Source organism: Pararge aegeria, chromosome Z, assembly GCF_905163445.1.
Source record: "Pararge aegeria chromosome Z, ilParAegt1.1, whole genome shotgun sequence".
Taxonomy (NCBI): Eukaryota; Metazoa; Arthropoda; class Insecta; order Lepidoptera; family Nymphalidae; genus Pararge; species Pararge aegeria.
Window position 1 is genome coordinate 13,649,718 of NC_053208.1, and position 18,938 is coordinate 13,668,655.

The 18,938-nt window shown below is 34.1% G+C and overlaps 1 protein-coding gene across 1 annotated transcript in view; it reads left to right on the top strand.

The window, feature by feature from the left end:
* The window catches only part of LOC120636365 (alpha-1,3-mannosyl-glycoprotein 4-beta-N-acetylglucosaminyltransferase A-like), a 41,299-nt gene that overhangs the window by 8,721 nt on the left and 13,640 nt on the right, over positions 1–18,938 (top strand). Inside the window, exons 2-6 of the mRNA XM_039907816.1 lie at positions 9,923–10,035; positions 10,610–10,724; positions 12,787–12,995; positions 13,971–14,083; positions 15,002–15,230. Of these exons, the coding sequence (XP_039763750.1) occupies positions 9,923–10,035; positions 10,610–10,724; positions 12,787–12,995; positions 13,971–14,083; positions 15,002–15,230 (779 nt within the window). The remainder of the gene's footprint in view (positions 1–9,922; positions 10,036–10,609; positions 10,725–12,786; positions 12,996–13,970; positions 14,084–15,001; positions 15,231–18,938) is intronic.

An 18,938-nucleotide genomic window follows, 5' to 3' on the forward strand; every position in this document is an offset into this window, starting at 1 on the left:
ATATGTTTAATTCATAGAAGAACAGGCTGATTTTGGTAATAAATGATCATAGTTGTAGTCGAATGACCTCCCTTGGCTTTTTTAAATACCTTAGGTACGTTGTGAAATTAATTTAATTTTTATTGTAGCTATGTTTAAAAATAATATAGAAGAACGATTTTACCTTAATAAAATACGAGACCATCATTAAGATATTATGACTACCATTTATATCTATAGATATTGACGTATGAATGCATAAGCCGGTTTTTTTTCCATTTTAACAGTTACGCGTGAATTTAAACCTACATATTAAAAAGCTAGTTAGGAAAGAAAATTTTAAAACGCACTATGGAGGCCAGGCGTTGTATGTAGGCCTAGTATATTTATTTCTATTTATTTATTTATATTTTTCTCTTATTTCTATATGCTATATACATCTTTTGTTATCGACATTGGTATATCTTGCGCTTTACCTAGTGATAGAATCACTTATTGCCATGTTACCGACATTTCGTAATTCAAGTGATTGGTTTTGGAAATGGCGCTGTGCGTCATGATGTTGTCATCGATTAAAACTTCACTTACTATTTGAAATTAAGGTTCGCGGTAATTTACTTCTCTTCAGAACTATACCAATGTTTACCTTTTCATCTACCCTTTATTATCATCATAAGCATCGTGAACCCATTAACATGCTACTACGGGGCACGGGTCTTCTCACAGAATGAGAAAGAAGGGTTTAAGCCATATTCTACCACGCTGGCCATGACAGGCAGACTTCGCATGCCTTTACAAAAATTATGGGGGGAACTCTCAGGCATGCAAGTTTATGCATGTTATTTTTAATCGCTTCAATTAAAAACGCACATAGTTATTGCAGTCTGACATCGCTTCTTCATCTAAGGTTATATTATTTCTATCTTACTATAGGTTTTATTTGTCGGAAAAATAATTTGATGCCGTGAAGTACTTATGTGGCATCCTATCAACTAATAATCACTAAGATGAATCGTCTGTATTTACAATCACGTTTGCAACAAAATATGCATTATCTAAGTAACAAAAACCTAACTAGAATCAGGATCGCTTTCCATTAGGCATGATAACTTTAAAAGAACAAAGTAAAACAGACCAGCAACCAGCTATAATCATAACTCTTCCGTTGTAGGGTAAACACTAAGTGTATACATCACTCTTGCGAACTCCGTGGATATAAAGTTTCTAGTTGTTAGCGTACTTCAGTTAAACTTTTTATAGCCCTCTAGTCGGTCTGGTACTAACGATGGTGAAACACGCTAAAAAAGTTGGTAAAAGCAACAGGCCGGTAGGCAGAAACATTTCATGAATGACCGAAATGTTTCCACTGTTTTAACCACGTTTTTGTGAATATGCTAAAGATATGTGAGATATTAAAGAATAAATTAGTTGGGGACAGTATGGTTACGCAAATCGGGCCGTTTAGTAAAGGAACTTTAATGAAATCAGTAACTAGATGTAACTAGATTTAACTCCCCTCTAAGCGTTGGAGAGTGCTCACGATCTTTATTTGAAGAAGCGTAGGGCTCTCTATATCCTTCTCTCTGAGTAAGATCTCGATAAGTAAGTAAGACACACACATACATACACGCACACCCACACACACGCACACACTCAGCTCACATACTCGTCAAACTTATAATAAACCGTCGTATTTGCGTCAGAGAGTTAATGAAATGACTACCCGATTGAATGAATATCATTCACGAGTAATGTGTGCTTATAAACGTATGTGTGAATTAATGTCTTAATATTATCTAGGTCCATAACCTTTTGTCGATTGAGATAAGACTCCTTGCCCCCCATTTGACATTAAATGTAAACACAGCTAAAATTATGGTTATGGTGCTATGGTGCTACGGTGCTTTTTCACACTGCGTTTATAGATACGCAGTGTGAAAAAGTACTTTGCACAATGATTTCTCTAAAAGTTTTCATCTCTAAAAACTTGGAAACAAAATTTTTTTATTGCTATATAACGATCAATGGCCAAAGCCTTCCACGAGACGAGAGAAAATTGAGATATAAGAAATTTTTAAATTGCCCCACCAGGAATCAAATCCGAGACCTTCCACTTAAAACACCTGTGCCCACTGTTGTGCCAGGGTAGTCGTCGAAAGGAATATATTTGGTATTATTCAAACTAGCTCATCTCCAGTAGATTCCTTTCCATAATAAGTAGCGGCGGGGTTTTTAATTGGAAAACTTTCTTGCAAACTACGCTAACAATTGAATTGGCAGCTTTTAAGGGTTTTGTTTATGTACTAGTTCGATAACTGGTTTGTTGTAATATTGCATCTCTGTCTTAGTCTCTGAAAAATTGAAATTTAAAATGCTTTGATATCAAGGGCGTACACAGGTCTCTATAAAATAACTTACGTCAGGATCCATTTTAGTAAAAAAGTAGCAAAAGTAAACGGCAAAAAGTAGCGCACCGTGGCATGCTAATGAAAATGAAATATCAAAGGCTACTTTCCTATAATCATAATAAACAAAGGTAAAAAATATTGAAAAAGGGATGAGAACCTCGGTGCAATCTCAGTGGATATTTTTTTTTGGATTCAACGTACTCTATATGCTGAAAAAGCGGGAAATGTGAATTTTATTAAGTCCTTAATATATCAAAGACTCTAAGCAGACCGTGTTATATGAACTTGGGGTAGCAGATTGTGTGTGTGCGCGCGCGTTAGTGGTTTGTGTGTGTTATTATGTGGGTGTGTGTGATTGTGTGGGTGCGTGAGAAACATAAACCATATAGGTTTATTATTTTCAAGGGAAGCTAGCTGGCCATTAGAATGGAATAAGGAATTTGGCCTGGTGACGAAAACGTCATGGTGCCTACCATTATGCCATATTGATTGGATGTCAACTACTCGTTCAAGACTTTTCTCGCTGTTCCGTGGGAGAAACGAAAAAAGAGGAATAAGATTAGTAAGAAAAGTTGGTAATGTTGATGAAAGGGTAGTAGATTGTCTTCTATTAAACTAAATTAAGTAAAATTCGCCTGACGCGGAAATCTATGACAAGTCAAATGTTTCGAGCTGAGCAGATTACTGTAGTATACCATGTTTCTTCAGACTTCAGTCCTGGTACAATGTAGGGTGTGTCCAAGCTCAAAGTGCAGTTCTGCTGTAATACCAAAAAAATAATAAACGCCTTCGGACATACGTTGTGGTTGGTTATAATTAAAGGGTGGTTCACATATCACTCAGGAGCTGCCTACCCTCTGTTCGTTTCGATACAAAAATAACTGATACAATTTCTCACACAAACTTTCTACCCCCCTTTTTACATTTTGTGAATTGCCTTTTTTTTTTCATTAAACGTTTTACAAGGTAATAAAAGTTGAAAAGTTCTTTCAATTCATGAACCTTTTCAATTGTATACGTACTAAAATAGAAATGGGACTTTTGCCACTTTGTATACCTCATTTGTTAGCCTCATTAGTTAGGTACTCACCCCCTGATTGCTCTCATCAATTTTATTGAATTATTCTTAAAATAGAAACCTGATGGCCATAAATAAACTGGTTTCCAATCAACCTACATCGATATCTTATTATAATTAATGAATATTTATAAATATTCATACTATAGTCTGAAAGATTCTCTCGGTGTAGGCGTATTGCCTAGTCAGTCAGAAAGTGGAATCGTGTTTAATAAAATATTTTTATTTAAATATTTTATATTATACTATTCCTACAGACAGACGAAATGTATTCTTCGTTCACATTCATCCCCTTACCCGAGCAATTTGAGCTGTCGGCAAGCTGTTTCAAATATTGCCATGGCAGAGATCAGGGCAGTGAAGTATTCCCATACTGCCCAATCACTCACTTCGTGTTTGAAAGGGAGCAAAAGTCAGCGCTTATTTTTGCTTTTAATTTGTTAATTGAAGTATTCTATTTATGTTTTATTACTCTCCTCCACGGCAGCGCTCACCGTTCCGCCAGGAAGTTCGTCAAAACTGGCAGTTTTCCGCGGTTTTACCTCTTTTTATCTTAACATTTAAACATAATATGGCCTTACATTCGTAAATTCACCTCCCGTAACGTCATGTAGTCGTGCGACCTTTCTTTTTACGCTAATTCCTAAGATATGCCATGAAGAGCAAAATGGCTTTTTTGTAGGATTCTATTGCTCATAATGACAGTTGAAAATAACCTCACATTTTTTTTTAAATTTTCAACATAAAATAAGTTTTGCAACTTATTTACGATATAGATATATTTCTTCGCAAACTTTTCTCTATAGTGCAATGTTTATGTAGTAAGTACATAGTATAACGATGGATTATTTCCGGGTCAGCGGATGTAGATAAAGCTCGTTAGGGCTTTTTTCCTTGGCTTGCTGAACAAATACCATTACTTATTATTACTAAAATCAATATATGCGTACAATTAAATAAGAATCAAATCTTTCTTTATTATATTATTAGCATAGAAGTAACTTAAGATTCTATATATAGGTGTACAAAAATAAAAACTACTTAATAAATATTGGAATTAGTTCTAGTAGTTGGTGTCTAGTAACATAAAAATTTTTGTTTATTTATGATTAAAGTTTTAACATTACAGATGTGATGTTGTAAATTTAATCATATTCGATTTCAGCTACATTGATCTTAACCATAAATAAAAGACCGGACACAAATTTATCAATGGTTTGATATTTTGATCTAATTTTTAAAAAATGATATAAACTGTGATATTATTAACTTTAAATAAGTTTCAGATGAATTAGTCTTACAAATAATATTACTTATGTCTAATATTAAAAAGGTATGCATACACTGAATTACACATACCATAATATAGTTCATAGAGGAAACAGCTGTTGCGACTACGTCCGCGTTTGTTTTTGTTTTTAAACCAAATTTTTAAGTTGTATATTGTGGTAAAAACAAAATCGAGTTTTGTTTATAGAATTAACTCAAATTTTCAGACACGCGATAACTTCTACATTTAACGTCCATATTAAATCAATTTAAAAGTTTAATATTTTATATTACTGTTGTAAAATAAATAGTTATATCCTTGATGATATAACTATTTATTTAAATAAGAATTAATACTGCAGCACTAATGTAACACGCTCTTATTTCTACCGGCGCGGCGATCTAATTACATGTTAGCACATAAAAGCTGCTATTGTTACTGAACTAAGTATGATAGTTAGATATATTCCCTCGCAGACTCTTGCGGGTAATAATGCGTACTTTAATTATCGTCAATGGTTTTCTCAGCGCATGCCAAATAATGAATTTTATAGGAAAATTTTGCTACTTTCGGTTAAATAAGGTATAGCTTATGTTACTCTGTGATAGTTTAGCTTTCTTTTGGCGACAAAATGGTTAAAATCAGTCCAGTACTTTCGGAGCCTATTGGGCACAAACAAACGAGCAAAAAAAAAAACTTTTCTCTTTATAATTACCTATTTATGCTCTGTTATTTTGTTTTATTTAATGATTGATAAATCGTAATACCAATTTTTGCTAGTTCACATTTTTAAATAGTCCTTTTTATAACGAAATATCTGTCAAATAAATAAATCCGACGCTAAAAACATAGACTTAACGGCACCACTACGATGTTTTCCGGTGCGGTAAAAACCTGTTCAAATTATTTGTGCGGTTTCGAATTTCGCCAGTTCAACCTGTACTTCAGAGACGGAAAAAAATTTACACCACTTAGGAGTTGAACTCTAGTGTACATAGAGGTAAGGTGCGATTTTGAATGATGAGTTTTCCAATTTTTGTATGCTATTAATACGACGGTATTCCCTCAAGATCAATCGAGTGCAACCTCTGCACGTCTATCTGTACTATTATATACAAGACCAGAAAGAAAGAGGGAAACTACAACCTTACTACTTACTACCTTAAAAGTGTTGAATTATAATGGTTACTCTTAATTAAAGTAAGTAACTTATATGTAATTAAGAGTAACGATTATAATTTTAAATAACGTGTACAGTTATTTCTCTCTCTTTTGATCTCTACAAAACGGCTCTTATACGACATAGCCCTACTAGCCTTGTTTATATCGTGTCACGACTTGACGATACGTAGTAAAACATGACAGCTAATAATAGCCTTTTAATACTCAAAATCTTGGCGAGCTAAGACAGAAATCAAAAACTATACTTATAATATAAGTCATAGGTAGTAAACTTATATATTCTTCCGAATGACCTTCTGACCCCGAGCCAGAATTTATACAACTATAACATTAATTTCTTATTTGCGATGTTGACGAACTGTTGTAAATATTTTCATTTCTACAAGTGCATTAATATACAAGAAATGAATGCTACTTATCTATAATAATGTGACTCATCATTCGCTAGTTTATTGCAATGAAAATGAAATATCAGAGTAAGAACAAATTGGCCTATTTGAAAAGCTAGGTAGCTCATTAGAGACAAATAAGGGTTCCACGCATGTAGTTTTGATTTGAAAATAACCATGCTTCTCACAGATTTATCGGATGTAGTTATTTGATTGAACGTAATTTCTTTATTCTCGAAGCGGCACAATTGCTGTTCAGTGCAAAGTGGTAGTTACGCCATTATATCATTATATATTTATCAAGCAATGATATATCATTGAATTAAAATTATTATGTTTACGCCTACTTTGTAGCTAACTGGCAGGCTAACGTGTCATGTTTACAGTCCTGTAGCACCTGTAAATATGACACGTTAGTCTGCAAGAAAAAGAAGAAGAAGAAGTCTAAAGAAGCTAGGTTTGATTCTTGGTTCTAGACGAAAATTGTTAGACAGTTTACAATGCCCACCGTTTTGCCTTGTGGAGCTTACTAAGCCATGGGATCTAGGCAGTTGCAATTTTTAGCACATCTCGCTGCTAGAAACCTTCACGTAAGATGCGTTATGGGAGTCGTTTGAGTCCGGCCGGCGTAGTTTGGATATTATAATCAAACGTTACGGAAAAGTACGAGTCCACGCTTTAAAATCTATCACAGTTAATATCATTATTTAAAAAAAGGTAAAAATAAACTTAAGATTTGCTACGAACTGGAAACCTACACCTGTATAGACTAGTGGTTTACGCCTCGGATGTTGAATTTTGAATTTTTATTTGGATATCTTATTGTCGGGGTAACAATTTCGATAAAGCCGCCTTAGTTACACAAATTTAAATGACTTGTACCTTTGTTCTCTTTTATTTATTTCTGTTTTGTTCTTGTGTGGAATAAAGTATTTTTTTTTATTAGAACTACTACTTTTTATTTTTTTTCTACCTTTCTAGAGTAACTATTGGAAATAGCTAGTTCGTACGAAAGCAGCCCTAGAATTTCCACAAACATGAGCTGCGGCGAATTCGTAAAGACGATGAGCAGCGCAGTAAAGAGGCATACTCTTATCAGAAACTGCTAAAATTTAGAAATTTAGTTAGTTTTAAAACAGTTGAGACTTAGAAAGCATGCTTCCTCAATTGCTGCGCCATAACAGGGCTTACATTTCATTTGCCTCTGATTATTGTAATATTATTAAGAATAATGTTTGAATAGTGTAATGTAAAATGCAAAAAAAAAAATTAAATGGGTCAGTATTTATTTATTCTTTAAAATAATTGTTTTATAAATATAACCTAAAATAAACTATTTAAAACTAAATAAAATCTAAAACGTCTTCGAAACTACCGCAGCGAGGTACAGTTCCTAAGATGCTGGCAGCATTGCCCTTTTGGATGGCCAAACTAATTCGTTGGCCAAGGTAACTGCCCGCTCTAGGATCACCGGTAGACTCGATAACCCTTTTCGATAGTTCTTTGAAAAGAACTCGTGCCTCCAGACCCCACGATCCCAAAGTCTCTACTCCAAAAGGCACAAAAATGAAGCTGCTATCCAGGTTTTCATATTTCATATTTACGTTATCGACACAAGTTGCATCCCACACAAGTGATCTTCCCAGCCTCCAATGTATGAGCGTCATACCATCAGGTCTCTTGCCATTGCTTCGCGCCAAACCAATAGGTTTTAATACAGCTGGTACGTGAGCGGTAGCAAGAGATAGTCGGATGATGTCTTTGATGGTGCTATGGCGAGAGAAGCGACCAGCGCTTCTTGAACAGGATAGTCCATGGTGGAAAAGAGCAACTGCTGAGTTTCTGGCCGGCTTCTTCTCGGTAGAATCTGCCTTCCGAACCGGTGGTAGAGTCACTACACACAGACAGACTTGACGTTTCAAAGGTGCTTATATTAGGCCTACTTGAAATAAATGAATTTTGAATTTTTGAATTAGAATTTTTTTGACATTTTTTGACCGTAGGTGTCAACGCTGTCGCCGCAGTACCATCGATGAGGCTGAATTATAGAGGCGCCAAGCCTAAGACCAATCACCACCGACAGAGTGGTGTGGTCTAACATAGTGCCCAGGTTAGAAAACATGAAAAAAAAAAAAACAACAACATGGTGATAGAAATCATCATATGGTGTGACCTCTCCCAATCTACACGTGCTCGGTTGTGCTGGTAATAGGGTGATAATTAAGTTTTATATCACTTACTTATGCAAAGAATCGCTAAACCTACCAATCCGCATTGGAGCAGCGTGGTCGCTGAAGTAGGCGAATGATGAGTAGACTCAGACGGAAAGAGAAAGAAATCAGAAATTTTATCAATTTAAAATTTACCATAAATTAATATTGTTATGAGTTCAGCACTTAGCTTGTTTTCGCTCTTGTTAAATCAAAGATACGACGTCAGCGAGACGTCAGCGATGTCTAATTTGATTGAAAGAAATGTGTTTAATTACCCTCCAATTTTGAGAATGTATGAAATCCTTTGCTGAAATATTTCATTGTATTTACTTGTAAGCAAATATTCCAGTATACAACAGTAAATAGATAAAAGACAATGTGCGCTATATTCGTAACATGAAGGGTATTAAAAATGTCGCGTTTAAGCCTTCTCGTTATCGCCGCTCAGGGCTTAGTGCCTCAGTCGACAGTGTAACTTATGTATAACTTGGATGTACCGATTGCACATCCGACCTATTCGATAACGGTTATTTTTATTTGCTTTTAAGCTTGAACTACTAACGTCTGCGAAGGTGGATATGTAATATTTTAGTAGGTTTGTCGAAGGTAAAAGGTGTAGCATTTCTCCATGAGTTTATACGCTTACAACTTCTGATTTATTTTCCTTAGGTACAGACTTTTATCTGCAATTGTAACCTATATACCCAAACCACCATTTTTACCTTAGCCTTAAAAAGCCTTCCTCTAAATTAGGCTACACATGTGAAAATGATTTTCGAATTCCTAATCTTAGTTCCATTGATAAGCGAGTTCAAGCAAAAATAAAACAACCCCCACGGATTATTCATTCGCAAGCAAATAGGTAGGTAGGCAAGCTGTTGGTATTTTCATATATAGAGCAGTACTAGTACGATGATATGCGTCTTTACTGTGAGAGTTTCATCTCAATCGGTTCGGTGATATTCTTTATGCGCGAACTTTGAAATTAATTGAAATTACGGGGACAATAGATTTAATTTATCTTTATTATTCTATCGTATTATTTCTAATTTTTTGCCACTAATATTAAATAAATAATTACTATACCTATACCGCATCGAAAATAACCTATGAAAAAATAATTTTGCGCGCCTGTAATGGAAAAGCATGTTTGGTATTTTTTATTTTTTTATTAAGGTACTATTACATCCCTGTACCTATGATTAAAGACAAAGAAGTTAAGTTATTTTTAATTAATATGATATAGAACGCTGCTACTCATTATAAAACTTTTCAGTCAAAGTGTATCTTGTATGGTTCAATATGACATTTAGGATATCAATACACTCCCTTAATATTTGGTCTAGCAATTTTAAAGTTACTTATGTTTTATCATTCCCTATATTCATTTTTTTTTGTTGCAGCTCATTTTCCACATGAGGATTCGATGGAGAAAATTATTGCTGACATGCATTCTCGTATGCGTTTCATTGAATCTCTCTACAGAGCACGCCAAGAAGATGTCATAGCTCTACAGGTGAGCTCTCTTTATTTTAAATGTTTTTAAAATAATCACGATGAAACTACATTATCAAGTAATATCACAGAGATTATCATAGTGTAGCATACTATATATGCTTACGGTGACAATTATTTTGAAGATTTTAAATTTAAAAATAGGATATCTTAAACCCGCTAGTTTCAAAGTCATGATTTTCTATAAAATTACCAATTCATAAGATGTAACAATGTCTTAAAATGTATATATTACCTACATCCATGTTACTATACAATTAATAAATTCGTGAAGTTGCTTTGAAGCAGTACGCTCATGTCTTGCATTTCATTGAAGATAGAATACCTTCCCATTGCGATGTGTATGATGATGGTAAAACATTGATACTCGATTTAAAGCATTTGTAAGAACCGTTTATAGGGTTGTTACTGTATATTTATTACGACTTTGTACAGTTACTTCTCTAAAATTATTGATATCACCTTTGTACCCACAAATAATTTTCAACTTGTATCCAACAAGTTTTGTACATATATTTTTTAAATTTCGTAGTTAGTTGTTTTAAAATTATTTCCATTCAATATGTAACTTTCAGAATAAAGTCTACAGCGCAAGAAACAATACAACTTACAAACATCACGTAGTGAAGAGTAATTCACGCCATTTCACCGTTTCACCTGAAGTTGCGGCAAAGATAAAAAATCTCAGTGGTACGAACAGTTCTATACGTTTTGTTATTGTAAATATATATTTATTTATTTAATCATTTTAGCAAATATACATACATGGTGAAGGGTTTAAACATGTCAACCGATAAGTCTACTATTATATTTTTTAATCTTTTAAAAATAAATGGAAGTGTCTGTGCTATCATTTATATCGATTATATTTTTTTGAACATTATTAATTCTAACAAAAATATTTAAAGAAGAATTGTTAGAAGTTATTTAATTGGGCTACATTATTTCTCTATAACTATATTATTGACTAGCTGTTGCCCGCGACTTCGTCTGCGTTTGATTTTGTTGTTTGATGTGACATTAAATTTAGTTGTACATCTAAAAAAAATTAAAGCATTCTGCTGCATGTCTGCATGCTGCTGTCCGCTGAGGAGTTTTGTCCTCTATCTGCAACTACAGTTTGGGCTAAATTAAACACCTATTATAACCTCTATAGTAGAAAAATAATTATTTAAATCGGTTATAATTTGTCGGAGTTATGGTGTAAAATCGGCAAACACTCTTCCCCTCTCCCAAAGGAACTGGGCTAAATGTCGGGATAAAAAGTATCCTATATTACTTCTAACACTTCCAACAATATGTATACAAAGTTTCATGAGGATCGGTTAAGTAGTTTTTGCGTGAAAGCGTAACAAACAAACTTACATAGACATTTATAATATTAAGTAGGGATAGTAGGGATAGGGATAAGGATTTTATTTGTACCCACTTCATTATTTTAACATGCTTATACATGGCTTAAGTTCTAAATTAGCGAATATTTTAAATATTTGACAGCAAAATATTCTATTCGCAAAGGAAAAGTTCGAAAATAGCATAATTTTTAAAAGGCCATCGTGCGATCTTGTGCATTAAGCGACCGTTGCTAATTGAATTAACTTGTGGCGGGCTTGCCGCACCCTTATACCTACATATATTTCGTTGTCACAGTAAGACGTGTGCCAATTTCAAAAGTTTAAAAAATCGATTTAAACTATCAAGGTTATCAATGATGTGCCGTATAACAGGAACCTGTGAAATGATACACAGATTTAAGGTTCATAATAAATAAAAAACAAAAAAAAATGTTTTATTTCAAGTGGGCCTACCTCATAAGTACTTTTGAAACTTTAAGTCTGTCTGTTTGTAGTGGTTCTACCCCTGGTTTGGCAGATTCCACCAAGAAGAGCTGGCACGAACTAATTGTCACTAAGCAATTCATCGATTGCATAGAAACCTCGCTGTAACAAGTTTTTTTGTAAAAGTTCAAATCCTGATATTAGGGTATTCCATCATCTCTCGTTCTAACATAAAACGACTACTGTTAAATTTCTTTATCTATTCCCAAGTTTTTTTATATAGGTATTAAACTTAGGTAGACATTTTGCCATAATCCTTACCTTAATTCCTCCTCTATGCACGCCACTGATTAATATACATTTATTACCCAAAACTTCTAAACTTTTAAATCAATTTTATAATCACATCTAGATTACATACTCTCTCATCTAGATACTTATTTGTTTGTAGTTTCATTGTAAATATGCACCGCCAACTATTATTACCCTACTAGTTTTGTATTTTTTTTTTATTCTATAACTTTGACGTGCTGAGTTTCCTGCTAAGCGATACGGTCTTTTGAGTTATAAGTTCTTTTTTGTATATTTCTTTATGGTTCAAACAACGAAATTTTAAATACTAGTTCGTCGAGTATAAATAAATTAAATAATCGCTTTGTTGCCAACCTGTACATTAAACTGTGCGAAGCGAGCGAAAGTCTCGTTACATGTTTGCTTGCGTTGTATTAATTTTTTGGTAAACGTTTCTAGATATCACGTATTATGTAACCCTGCACCTTTATGGTACCTACTGATGTATTTTATCTACAACTTATAAGAACACTGCATTTTTTAAATATGTGTTCTTATAGTTAACTCTAAAATACACAGCTAATACCATCCCTTACAATATGTCGATAATAGTTTGGGACTTTCGCAAAGTACCTATCATAGATTATGTAATTGAGGTGTTTAGGATTTTCTATTTTTAACAGGTATGAAAGCTGTTTCCGGGTTGCAAACGAAAACTATATCCTTGATGCAGACTTCATTCATGTACCAGCTACTTCCACATCTTATGGCTACCCCGAATAGTCTACAGCCTGCTTATCATTTGAGAGGGGGGAGGCTATTCTCTGAAGTAGTCATCGGTATACCCACTGTGAAGAGAGACAAAGAGAGTTATTTAATGATAACTTTATCGGTAAGCTATAAAACTCTTTTGAAAAAAATAAAATCGCTATATCGACATCATTGCATAATATAAAATAAATACACTAGATTTTCTCTGTCTGTTTGTAATCTGTGTCTGTGTGGAGTAGTCTAAGCTTCCACGCCCCATTGTCTTTAGCTGCTTAGGTCGTGCAATCTCTGCGCCTCGCTTTATATTGCCTATCAATAAAGCGGGTGTATATCTACCCTGATGCGATTTTTGGCCTTGGTTGCTATTCAAATGGTATTGCTATGCAAACACTATCGGTGCTCAGCTTATGCGCCGCCCATCATCTACGCATTTCATCTATATCTGCATTGATTTACCTCTATGTTAGTATATTTTGTCTGGTGGAGTACCGACAAAGACGTGCCGTTAAGTTATTTAGTGTTCCGGTGCGTGTCGCGTAGAAACCACTTATGGGGTTGGCTACCATACTCCCTAACAGGTGAGCCCGCTGCTTTCTTAGACTGCATCATCACTTACCACCAGGTGAAATTGCAGTCAAGGGCTTACTTGTAGTAGAATAAAAAAAAAAAAAACTATCGTCTGTTATTCTACTTTTTACAAAGAGATCATTTCCAAAGAGAGTACTAGGACATCATAACTTTAAAAAGTATTGTTGTACTCAATGAAGAGAAATGTCATGTAAAAAAATATTTCAGTTAATTAACCTAATCTATACTAATATTGTAGAAAATTTTGTGGAATAAAACTTTTTACTTTCATGGATACTAGATACTGGATACTTCTTTTTGTTCTATGTACTTTTTGTGGTGTGCAATAAAAGTATATTCATTCATTCATTCATTCATACTAGGCTAAAGGGTCAAGGTTTTAGAACATTTTAATGCCCGCAAATTGACTTTCTTATAATTTAATGTAGTTATGTATCGAAGCCGTAAGTTACCTAGCTACATGCATTGCACATTTGTTCCTTTATCTAGTAATAAGTTATTTTTGCAGCATTTAATCAGTGGCTTGACTACGGCAGATTTGAACAACACACTTATAGTGATTTTCGTCGGCGAAACCGACTTGGAGTATGTCCTTAACATTGCTAGACAAGTTGAGACAACGTGAGTATATCTTTTTTTATATCATTATCTGTAATATTTACAAATAAAGTGTATTTTTTAAATACAAATAATATTATATAAGGATAAAAATCTGAATTCAGCTATAATTAAGATTCGTTAACATGTGTAACATAAAAAAAAGTACCGATATGCTACTAGCAATGCAAAACCTAGTCGGTCTACATTGCCTTAGCAAGCCTGGTAATTAATGGAGTAGGTAAGTATTACCGGGTTTGCGTACGTAATATAGAAGATATCTAATTGCGAACAAATAGTTAGTTTAAATAAAAATTTAATTAAAAAGCATTGACTTTTGTGAGGCAATAAAGCCCACAAATAAAGTGTACGGGCACTAAGCAAACCTTATTTGAGAAAACTTTATTTATAAATAATCAAAACTAAATAGGGTTAGAAGCCGGTTTATATTTAAGAAATGTATACATTTCCTAGGAAATGTGTGTTATAAAATATATTTTCACATTTCCTGTTTATTTTTGGCATTGTGTTTACAACTTATAAGTTGTTTGACAGGCAAGCAATGTGCTACTGCAGTGGGGTGCAATGTTGGCTATTATTATAAGACAGGCGTTCTTCTAACATTTTCTTATATATGATAATGTTCTTCGCGTATATATATTTACTTCATTCCCATCTTTAAAAAACATATTTATATATTTGCTTTATTGTCTGCTTAAACTAATATATCTATAGCTTATCACTAAATTATTACTGCGGGTAATTTTGTATATGCTGGGTTAAATTCTATGTAGTAAAGGGAGCTTTAGCGTGAAGGAATAACAAGCATTAAAACATACAAACTTTCACAATTATAATATTAATAAGGTAATCAGTAATATTACCCAACGAAGTGGCTCTTTCAAAGCTGCTTTCATTCCATAGCATCCTATTTTCCTCTAGGTTTCCAAAGCATGTGGCTAACGGTCTAATAGAAGTAATATCTCCATCTGCTTCATACTACCCTAACCTTGAGACTTTGCCGTTGACGTTGGGCGACTCTATCAAGAGAGTCAAATGGCGCACAAAGCAAAACCTTGATGCAATTTACTTAATGGCTTACGCGCAGACAAAAGGAACTTTTTATCTCATGCTAGAAGACGACGTCATCGCAAAAAATAAGTATATGCAGGTAAGAAAATAGCTGGAATTTTGTTATGGTTTTATATAATGTCTCAGTATATTTTCTTAATACACATTTTTAATAATATGTATACACTTAAGTATCACCATAAAATATCCTTAGCCTATTAGTATAGGTACCTACCTACCACTGCTTATCATAGGCCTCCTTTTAAGACGTTTGATTAGGACAAGAAATAGGGTTTGAAATAGGAATGATATTCCAATATAGTGGCAGTAGTAAGAGGTTTTAGGTTCTAATGCTCTCCGAGGTAAAGGGATAGATAGCGCCACTTTTCTAACTTCTGCATCAATCAATCCCAAAAGCAGTAAGCAACTGGCTTCTTAAATATTCTGATGGGGATGATGTTTAATGCAACTGAAAGGTGTACATAATATAGAATACTCTATTCATATAAAGGCAGGCACCTAATATAAAATTCCAGCGCAAAGTTTAAGCCTTGTCGACAGTTAACAAGTTACTTGAATAATTAAATTTATAGACACATAATAGACGAGCAAACTCTTCAATAAACAATGCAGCCATCTGAAACCCAATACTAAGGAGAATACAAAGAGACCTAGTCCCGACCGCCGTCATTACGTCATAATTTGGTTCACTGCTATACATTCAAATTTAATAATACAACTTTGTTACTAGGATAGGAACATCTATTGTTATATCAATTTGGAGTTGCAAGTTTATGACGAAGTTTGTACTCCACAAACAGGTCGTTAATATATTTTGTGCATTACCTAAATGCGTTAAAATGTGGTTATATTTTAACTAATTGGGTACTATTACAAAGTTAAGTAAAGATATTGAACAAAACTGCAAAAACATTCTTTCTCGTATTATAAACACTTTTCAAATGTGGTTTACAAAAGGGAATTTTACAATAAAATCTACATACTCGTAGTAACAAAGTCGCTTTCCCTTTCTGAGTATTTATCCGCTAACTCCTCCTACGGTTTTCACCATCGTTTAGATAATATTTACAGACGTATGACGATGTCTTACTTATGTTTTAAAAATTAATAAAATTATTGAATTAAAAAAAATGGCTGCGCCTAAACTGGGTGTACAAACGTTACATTATATAATTAGATTTATTTTGAATATTGTTTGATAAATGTAACATTATGTATTGTGCTGAATAAATTGAAAATTGAAATTGAAATGATAAAGCCTTCTTCTGTTGGGAGAAAAAAATATAGAAGACGATTGCAATATTGCCCACCCCTTACTTTTTCAAGAGTGTCGTACGAGGCCATATAAACTATTATACTAGTAAAGTATAGTAAACCTTAGTATGGGTATGAAATGGAAGGATATGAAGGCAGTCGTAAAAAAAATTGGCCTTTTTGTGATGCCAGATTAGAATTTTTCTCATAATGTATAGTATTCTACTAGTTAAGCCTTTTCATTTGACACCTATATTGAGAGAGTTGTGAAAAAATATGTAGTCCACCATTTTGAGGCGGCGGCCATCTTGGACCGATTTTCATCGAACATAGAGAAAGAAGATGATATCAGGAGCTAAGAACACTCCCGACTAATTAACCTATCAAAATAAAAAAAAACAAAATTGAAATCGGTTTATACGTTCGGGAAACACGATACACTCACACACACGTCAATCAAACATCCCGTCGATTTTGCATCGGAGGTTGAAAAAGCTTTCAATTTAGATTACGTAGCACAATGCTTTGTCAAAGCCTGACTGATCGCAATCCGATGGAGATATGTTGACATTGTCGTACGACAAATAATCATCGCTTTGTGCTGGAAATTCGAGCAACCGATTTAGTCATCGATCGTCTGTCAATTAGGAGCTAGCGTAACTGTATTAATCGCCCGCTGCGCTTCTGGGCAGCCAGCGCTCGGTTAACCTGATCCGGCTATATTTCCGAGCGATGTTAATATAGGTCTCAATTTATGATGACATTGCTTCACTCTATCAATATCTTTTGCTAAATATTCTTTTTATAGTTTATATATATAATAATGAAATTTTGATCGTTAGTATCAATAAAATTCGAGAACGGCTGGACTGATTTGGCTAATTTAGGTCTGGAAATATTCGTGGAAGGTAGGTTGAGAAAAATACTAAAAACTGCAGTAAACATAATTCTTCTGTATGTGTATTTGACACCCCCTAACACAGCAGGACTGATTTAGATGAAATTTTGTGTTTGTATTTTAATAGGTTCCTGGATGGTTTGAAATTAAAATTGGACCCGGGGCGCTATTTTACCGGGAAAGATGCGTCCATCTACCGCGTCCGCTAGTACTTAATATATTCTGTAATATATTGAAACTATTATTATAATGAAAGCAATTTGTGTTCGTTTAGTTATAATATAGTAATGCTACCAATTAAAAGGTACCAGTTTTAATAAAGTTCTTGTTAATTACGTTAACGAAAGATCAAGTGAGATAAATTCTTCTGCAAAATGTTTTTGAGAGAAAAGAAAACATAATTGGGATTGCTGATTTTTTTTTATTTTAACACCAGCAAACCGCCTCACAAAAAATGCATAAGATATTATTTTCATGTCAATATAATTGAAATATTTTTTCCCTCAACTCTTTATACATAAAAAGAAGCGGTGATAGATGAAGTGGCTAAATCTTCGGCCTCACTTTCAGGGTCACTTTCAGGAACTCCCCCCGAGTTCGATTCCCAGCACACACCTTTAACTAAAGGGGTATGAACTCCTAAAGAGGTATAAACCGCACCTTACAGTAGGCTTGTAATAGGTTGGTGATAATGATGACGATGAGTAAGACAAACAAGGCACAGCGTGTTTCAGGCTTGCTAGTCTCGACTCTTGTTGGGAACCTTTAACTTGCTAAAAGTCTATGTTTATTTTATGACGTAAACGCCCACACAAAGGCTTTTTAATTTAAATCCACACCCAAGCGGTTCAGATGAGGCGGTTTAATAAGAACAATAAGGACTTTAATTTTCCTATGCATACCCTAGAATATATATAAAGAGATTTTTTTTTTGTTTGCACTCAGTTATCCTCTGACATGGTGACAGAGCCCTTCTTTATGCGGTTTTTGCTCTGAACAAGTGCCAGCTCACGATTGTCGTGATATGGTTATGCTACATTGCTTTTTTACTGCCTTCGTGCGCGCGTGAGTGGCGCTGTCTTCAGTATATATAAAGAGTTACGTCCACACAGTTTTCATAAATTTTACTGGGGGTTAAATAAGAGATGAAACCCGTTAGGTTTAATCTCGTTAACAGGCTCTCGTTAACGGTACCACCACGGGCAATGCAACGCGGTGGGTCGTAGAATGTAAGGTTGTATGAGCCAAGATTACTTACAGAATTTACGTTACAAAGTCACGGGAAACTTCTAGTAATATATTAACATATTTTAAAGTTTTGCCTTGCGCTCTATTTACTGTTATTCTAAATTATTGCTTGATTGGAAACTGAAGCCGTTTAAAATGAAACAGCAAATCCGTGAACATCTTCGGTAGTTTTGGTAGGAAAGCAGTTTCTATAGCTCTCAAGACTTAATTGCCAGTAGTCATAGTGCACTCGAAATTCGATAATAATTACTTGCTTGCAGTTTTGTTCTATACAGACTTTCTTGTACCTACCATATTAATTTATACAAATCGGTTATTAATTTTGATATCTTAAAAAAAACCTATAATCTCAATGCAGCGCAACCTTTCGGGTCCAGTTTTATTTCA